The sequence below is a fragment of the Tupaia chinensis genome, unplaced genomic scaffold (assembly GCF_000334495.1).
Source record: "Tupaia chinensis unplaced genomic scaffold, TupChi_1.0 Scaffold000607_1, whole genome shotgun sequence".
Classification (NCBI taxonomy): domain Eukaryota; kingdom Metazoa; phylum Chordata; class Mammalia; order Scandentia; family Tupaiidae; genus Tupaia; species Tupaia belangeri.
Genome location: NW_006160126.1, coordinates 200,055 through 207,488, shown reverse-complemented (window position 1 = coordinate 207,488; position 7,434 = coordinate 200,055). Strand labels below are relative to the sequence as shown.

Below are 7,434 nucleotides of genomic sequence, written 5' to 3'. Positions count from 1 at the left end.
GTAGCTCTCTTGGCTACAGATTTTTAAATCAAATTGGCAAGTTATGCTGTTGAAGACACTAAATAAAACATAGGGCACTATTTCACTAGCGCAATGATCGTGGTAGAAACTTCCAGTACAGGCAAATTGATGAACTGGAACTCTCTCTGTATCTGTTACCTTCAAATCCAAGAGGACACTGTCTTTATAGCAAAGTGTACATTTCTCCTGTCAGTCTGGCCATAATACTTTCTGATTATCTACCATACATACTATTGAAACCCAGTCCCAAGTTTCTACCTGTTGTACTACGGTATTCTAGCCTCTGGTCACGCTGCTAGTGGGGCTGGTGCTTCCCAACTCATGCAACCAAAAAAGCCATGGCTCAGTGGTTGAGTTATTCTCCGAGAATCTCGCTCTGCCCCTGCTAGATTTCTGCTCCCTGGTCTAGAAGACAATGACCCAGTGGAGACTCACAAACCTGCTCCCAACTCCATGAATTTTCCAAGAAGGCTCCTTCTGTAGCCTACAAAGGAGAGGCCATGTGCTTTTATACGGAGCCATGTTTGTTTCATACTCACCGTACATCTCAAAGGTCACATTAAGTCATTTTTGGCTAAGGACTCAGAGAGTTTGTGATCACCTTGTGAGTCTCTAACTAGGTCTGCATAAGACAAAAGTTAGACAGAGCTTACCTGACAACAACAGTGGACATGGGTGGCTCCTTAGTGGTTCTCCTCCACAAGGGACACTTCTTCCAGCCATCACTGACATTGTTGATGGTTTTTCTTTTCCATGGGGGCATTCTGTTTGGCTTTGGGGTCAGACTAATCTCCTTTGGTAAGTCATGTCTTTCCAACATCTTTTCCAAGCTGGAGAGTTCAGAATTCTCATCTGGTGATAAAATAAGCATAAATACGATTCAATGGTCCTTTCCAACTTTGCATAGCAAAAGTAACATGATATTTGAATATTTATGCCACTTAATGATTTCTATTTAGCTCTGTCATTGCCTCACTCTAACAATAACGTGAAGTAACATTGACATCTCAGCCTGGTCCTGGACATCTAATAGATGCACCACAAATACATGAATGAAGGAGAAAACAAGCAAGGCATGCCAGGACTGTGGGTTATTTGTGCAGGACCCTCAAGTTAATTGGCCCAGTATCCCCTTCTTTTATTAGACTGAACTACTGATAGTTCTTCCCATTGTAAAGTACTGGGAAGGAACCCTGAAGGGGTCAAGAATTGGTTCAAGAGACCATTTCTTGGCAATCTGACTAAATGCTATAATGACTTGTGAACAGAATGGTCCTCAGAGGCCCCAAACCACTCCAAATGGATCAAGAACAAGGCTAGTCGAAATTGGGGCTCCTGGGACCAGCAGATGGCATAATGGTTGTGTCCCTGGATTCCCATGTAGTTGACCATAGTTCGAGTCCCAGACCTGGTAGCTTAAATTCACACCGGACACATGGGCGTGTCTGCCTGCCCAAAATCCGGAGAGAAGAATGGAGGAGAAGGGATTGCGGTGTGGTCATTCCCCCAGGGGGTGATTTCTTACTTTCTGTCTCTCTGTCTCTCTGGCGAGTGCACGTGTCCTATAATAAAAATCTCTCTCTCTCTCCTTTTTTTTTTTTTTTTTGAGAGGTTTTTGTTAGGGCATGTGCGCTCCCTAGAAAGACAGAGAGACAGAAATTGAGAAATCACCGCTCTTGAGAAATCACCGCTCTCCCCCCGACCAGGGGGAATGGCCATGCTGCAATCCCTTCTCCTCCATTCTCCTCTCAGGATGTTGGGCACACACACACTTGCACCCAGTGTGAGTTTAAGCCACCGGGTCCGGGACTCGAACCACAGTCAGCTACATGGGAGTTCAGTGACATAGCCATTACACCAACTGCTGGTCTTGCAAAAATCTCTCTTAAATAAGTGGGGCTTCTGCCTGGTGCTCTAGAGTCCAGACTGCCCCCACATATTGCCCTCAGCGGCAGTTTAATTAGCCCTCAACTGTAACCTCAATGCCGGATACACGGGAGGATTGCACAAGAACACTCTAACCTTAGGAATGGCACGTGGCTTATTTCGGGTGTCAGAATTTCAAAGCTGAATCTGATACTAACTCGACTAATTAATTCCATTTTTGTATTTGGTGACATCCATTACAATTTTTTCTTTTGCCTCCAATGAATTGTTTTTGATTGTCTTTTTTGCATACACATATTTTAATACCATAAACTGCCTCAAATCCTTTGTAAGCAGCTGGGGATAAATTAGAGAAGGCTAGAGAGGGAAAACAACATTCAACAAAATTTACAAATTATTATATCTGACAGTATGAATAATTAGACTTTAGCACTGCACACCCAAATGAGATAAAGCAGAAATCACTCTGACTACTCAATGGAGCCGTAATGGTAGCCTTATTTGACATTCTGAGCAAGTATTCTGGTTTTTGGAAAGAAAGCATTGGGGTGTCGGCAAAGTTAGGACTCATTTTCACCTAGAAAACAGAAAAATACGTCACGACTTTGTCAACAACCTAATAGACTATCAGGATGCCTCAAGAAATTATTTGAAGTAGAATAAAAATTGAATGCAAATTCATAGAGGAAGTTTTGAGATATTAGATTGTAAGCTTCTTGAAGGTTTTTGTTTTCTTATTTTTAACATGTAGGATCAAATACCAGAGGGCTTCAAAAAAGTTCCTGAAGAAATGGAATTGAAGTATAAACTTCCTTGAAATGCAAGCATAGTTTTTTTCATAATACACATTTTTTAAATTTTTTTAAAAAAATTTTATTTATTCATTTATTTATTTTTAACTTGACCAGAGAGAGAGAGAGAGAGAGAAAGTGAGAAAGCAAGCCACCAGGTCCAGGACTCGAACCATGGTCGGCCATGTGGGAATGTCCAGCGCCTTAACCACCATGTCACCTACTGGTCCCCCCTCATAATACACATTTTCTATAAACTGTTTTGAAGAACCTGCATACATGTTGGATGGATGGATGGATGGATAGAAAGATGAATAATCACATTTTATATAAATGAACATAGACCAAATATATAAACCAAGACACCAAGCCATTGTGTGTGTGTGTGTGTGTGACAAAAAATATAAAACAGTACACAAAGCCATTGTGTGTGTGTGTGTGTGTGTGTGTGTGTGTGTGTGTGTACTAGAGACAGTAAAAACAGATAACTTAAAACTTGGGTCAGTCTGTGTGTAGGGAGCAGAATCCCTCATGGCTGATCATAATGTGAATCCTAGCCTTAGTGGCTTGAAAAATATACTTGGGGGACCAGCAGTTGGCGTAATAGCTATGTCGCTGGACTCACGTGTAGTTGACCACCAGGACCTTACATATATTGTCAGTTACTGTGGTAGACTATCTTTATCCTTCAGTGTTTCTCTCTTAACTGTGATACTGCCATTCACACCAATATATATATTTATTTATTTATTTATATACTTGATGCCTGTGTACCCATGTTCTAAATCCTAACAGGATAGAGAAATGGAGGAGAAGGGATTGTGATAACCACACCCATTTAGGGGGTGTCTTCTCTCTCTCTCTCTCTCACTCACTCTCCCATAAGTGCATGTTCCTGTTTTATTTTATTTAGTTTTATTTTTTAAAAAATAAAATAAATCATCAGATTTTTGGAAATTTGTGACTTTTGCACCTCATAATTATATTATGTTCTCCTGCAGCCCTGCTAGCATCACTATTCGGCAGGCATGGACGGCTCGCAGGCATGGAGACAGCACACACTGTTTCTGGGCTTGACCTATCAGCCTCCTCGTCATAGCCTCCTCGTCAAGTCCACTTCCTCCCTGGGAACTGCTCCTCCTGCCTGCCATGCCCCACGGCACACACCACCATTCAGTTGAGCACACTCCCAAAGAATGTAGAGAAAAAGCAATGAATAACCAGCAGTATCCTTTTCAGCATTAAAAGCAATGGCACGGTGGTTAAGGTGCTGGACTCCTACATGGCCCACCACGATTCAAATCCTGGACCTGGTGGTTTGTTTTCCCACTTTCCCTTTCTCTCTTCTTCTGTTTCTCTGGTCAAATTAAAAAATAAACAATAATAACAAATAAAAATAGATAAATAATTATTTAAAAAATACAAATGGCCAAATTGACCATAATGGTATTACACTAAAACCTATCTTCCTTCCCAGGCTCTGCTTTTCTTTCCTTTCTCTCTCTCTCTTTCTTTCTTTCTTTCTTTCTTTCTTTCTTCTTTCTTTCTTTCTTTCTTTCTTTCTTTCTTTCTTTCTTTCTTTCTTTCTTTCCTTCTTTCTTTCTTTCTTTCTTTTTTTAGAGAGAGATTTTTGCTATAGGGTGCACGCACTCACCAGAGAGGCAGAGAGAGAGAGACAAAAAGTGAGAAATCAACCCCTGAGGGGATGGCCACACTGCAATCCCATCTCTTCCAATCTTCTTTTGGGATTTTGGGCACGCACGCACACGCACTTGGTGTGAGTTTAAGTCACTGGATCTGGGACTCGAACCGCAGTCAACTGTGTGGGAGTCTAGCTACATAACCATTAGGCAATCTGTTGGTCTCCCCCAGGCTATGCCTTAATCACGATGGCAGCTGCTGGCTGTTTTCCAAATTCATGGAAGCAGGTGGCGACCAACTACCTTTGTACACTTAATTATCAACCATTCTGGAGCCAGGCTCTACCCAGTTGTTCAAATGATCCATTACCCTGTGTTCAGGATGGGCCATTCCAAACTGCAAAAGGTACAGGATATATTCAGATTCTTTCTGGGGTGATTCATTTGTGGTAAGAGGAGAAAACGTAGTAGGATATAGAGCAAAAGAATAAAGCTCGAAGTTATCTAATACTACAATCTAAAGCTTAAATTATAAATTTAATTTCTAAATTATGGTATCTCCCCTTTGGTCCTTTTTCTATGTTTTCACAGATATGCTTTGCCTAAAGAAGAGTGACAGTCTTTTGTGACCTAATTTGACTCATAAAAGACTATTTAATCCAAAAGAATATGAAGACATAATGGTTAGAGCATAGGTTAATTTCATAAATTCTGAGAACATAGGCCCATAAGCCCATGGACAGAGGGAATGAATCTCAAGGACTGATCACAATTGCACTGTAAGGAATCGCTTTTTAGGGCTAGCCAGTGGCATGGTGGTTAAGGCAGCTGGATCTCACATGGCCAACTGTGCTGTGTGAGTCCCAGTATATAAAAAATATATTGAGTGTGTGAGCATGTGTACCCAAAACCAGAGAGGAGAATGGAGGAGAAGGAATTATAGCAGGTGGCATGGGGGTTAAGGTACTGAACTCCCACATGGCCAACTGCCATGTTCGAGCCCTGGACCTGGTACCTTGCTTTCTCACTTGCCCTCCTTCTCTATGTCTGTCCCTCTCTGATCAAACTAAAATTAATGAATTAACTGGGACCACCAGTTGGCATAATGGCTATGTCGCTGGACTCCCATGTAGCTGACCACGGTTTGAGTCCTGGATCTGGTGGCTTAAACTCATGCCAGGTGTGTGTGCATGCATGCCCAAGATCCTGAGAGGAGAATGGAGGAGAAGGGATTGTGGCATGGCCATCCTCGTGGGGGGTGATTTCTCGCTTTCTGTCTCTCTGTCTCTGTCTTTCTGGCAAGCGCGCGTGCCATATAGCAAAAAACTCTCAAAAATTAATTAATTAATTGTTTTTAAAAGTAACTATAAAAAAAGAACTTTTTTTTTTAAAGAACTTTTTTAAAAGAGAGACAGTTTGTACCAATAAAAAGCGTGCACTTACTAGGAAGAGTTCACACCCACCTTCAACCCACATACATTTTTTTAGAAAGAATTATTTATTTAATTTTGTTCTTATTATTTTAAAAATTTGCTATAGGGCATGTGCACTCACCAGAGTACAATAAGTGGGGTAAGGGGAGTGAGAATGCGAGCCACCAGGTGGGGGACTCAAACCATGGATGGCCATGTGAGAGTCCAGCATCCCAACCAGCATTCCACCTGCTGGCCCTCCAACATACTTATTTTTTTGTCCTCTTTGCTCCTGTAGGAAGAAAGCCACTTCATCAAGTGATTTGGAAGTAGCTTGTGAAGATTAGACAGCGTCTCAAAGGTGTGGCACAGAACTTCGGGATCAGCATAGTTTTTCGTCTCCTGACATTTAGTAAGGGGTGGAAATTTCAGCACGGGAGGATTGCTGCCGTCTGCTTCCATGACGACCCCGTAAGTTACAGACGACCAGAAGCCGAGGACGTGAAGAGTGAGGTGCCTTGCAGTTGTTCTTCTTTCAAGCCTTCCTCCATCTCCAGGCAGGTATCGTGGAATCTACTTCCTGTCCTCTGATTGCATGGCATTCTGAGGGTCACAATGGCCCGGAGAGAGGCCTGGAACCCTGACTGCTCCTCTTGTATTTTCAAAGCTGAGGAAACCAGCCCGTTGAACATACCCTGCAAGCTTTTCAGGGATTTTTGCAGCAGAAACCCTAGCTTTTTGTCTGAACGACACATTCCTGAGGAACACGGAGCTTTCCTACAGGGGGGAAGGAAACGGGGTGTGCGTGCATCCAGGGTTGCTTTCCCACCGGCACACAGCAGAGGCCTTGCACCCAGCGTGTGCTTAATTAAGACTCCACAGACCTGCGAGGTCCCAAGAGAGCGTGGTTACGTCAGCGCACTGCTCAGCAGAACTGACAGAGCTTCACCGTCCAGAACCGAGGAGATGTCCAGGTTAACACAGGTAGGAAGCCTCATTGCTTCTTACCGTCTTCTGCAAACTTACGCTGAGGAATCGAAGTGAGCAAACTCGCTCAGCTCTGGCTTTGCTGGTAAGAAGACATTCTTCGCAGTACAGCAAAATGCAGAGAGCTACAGAAAAGCACAGCCCTGAGCGGGACAGAAGCTGTTAAGAACTAGTACTAGAGGGGCTGGCAGGTGACGTGGTGGTTAAAGGCACTGGACTTCTACATGACCACCCATGGTTCGGGTCCTAGACGTGGTGGCTTGCTTTCTCACTTCCTCTCTCTCTCTCTCTCTCTCTCTCTCTCTCTCTTTCTCTCTCTGCCTCTGTCTCTTCTGGTCAAATTAAAATAATAATAATAAATAAAATATTTTTTTAAAAACTGCAAAACTACTACCAGAGTTGGGACAAAAATGGAACTAATAGATTTGTTGTAGCCACTCATTTTTTAATTTATTTTTTGGAGAGGTTTTTGCTATAGGGCATGTGCACTCGCCAGAAAGACAGAGAGAGACAGAGAGACAGAAAGTGAGAAATCACCCCCCAGGGGGAATGGTCACGCCGCAATCCCTTCTCCTCTATTCTCCTCTCAGGATCTTGGGTGCACACGCACACGTGCCCGGTGTGAGTTTAAGCTACCAGGTCCGGGACTCGAACCACGGTCAACTATGTGGGAGTCCAGTGACATAGTCATTACGC

The 7,434-nt window shown here is 43.0% G+C and overlaps 2 protein-coding genes across 6 annotated transcripts in view; one reads left to right on the top strand and one right to left on the bottom strand.

Moving 5' to 3' along the window:
* The window catches only part of LOC102489568 (uncharacterized protein C6orf201 homolog), a 43,339-nt gene extending 37,006 nt beyond the window's left edge, over positions 1-6,333 (bottom strand). For all 3 annotated transcript variants that reach the window (XR_336019.2, XM_006158752.2, XM_006158751.3), the window contains exons 1-2: positions 6,021-6,333; positions 675-873 (exon numbers count right to left, since the gene is read on the bottom strand). Coding sequence is in view for 2 of the 3 variants with exons in the window: in XM_006158752.2 (XP_006158814.1) it covers positions 675-873; positions 6,021-6,213 (392 nt within the window). In the remaining variant the exon portion in view is untranslated. The remainder of the gene's footprint in view (positions 1-674; positions 874-6,020) is intronic.
* Positions 6,334-6,429: 96 nt separating this feature from the next.
* Positions 6,430-7,434, top strand: part of FAM217A (family with sequence similarity 217 member A) — a 27,470-nt gene continuing 26,465 nt past the window's right edge. For all 3 annotated transcript variants that reach the window (XM_006158756.2, XM_006158755.2, XM_006158753.2), the window contains exon 1: positions 6,430-6,735. In XM_006158756.2, the coding sequence (XP_006158818.1) occupies positions 6,718-6,735 (18 nt within the window). In that variant the 5' untranslated portion in view covers positions 6,430-6,717. The remainder of the gene's footprint in view (positions 6,736-7,434) is intronic.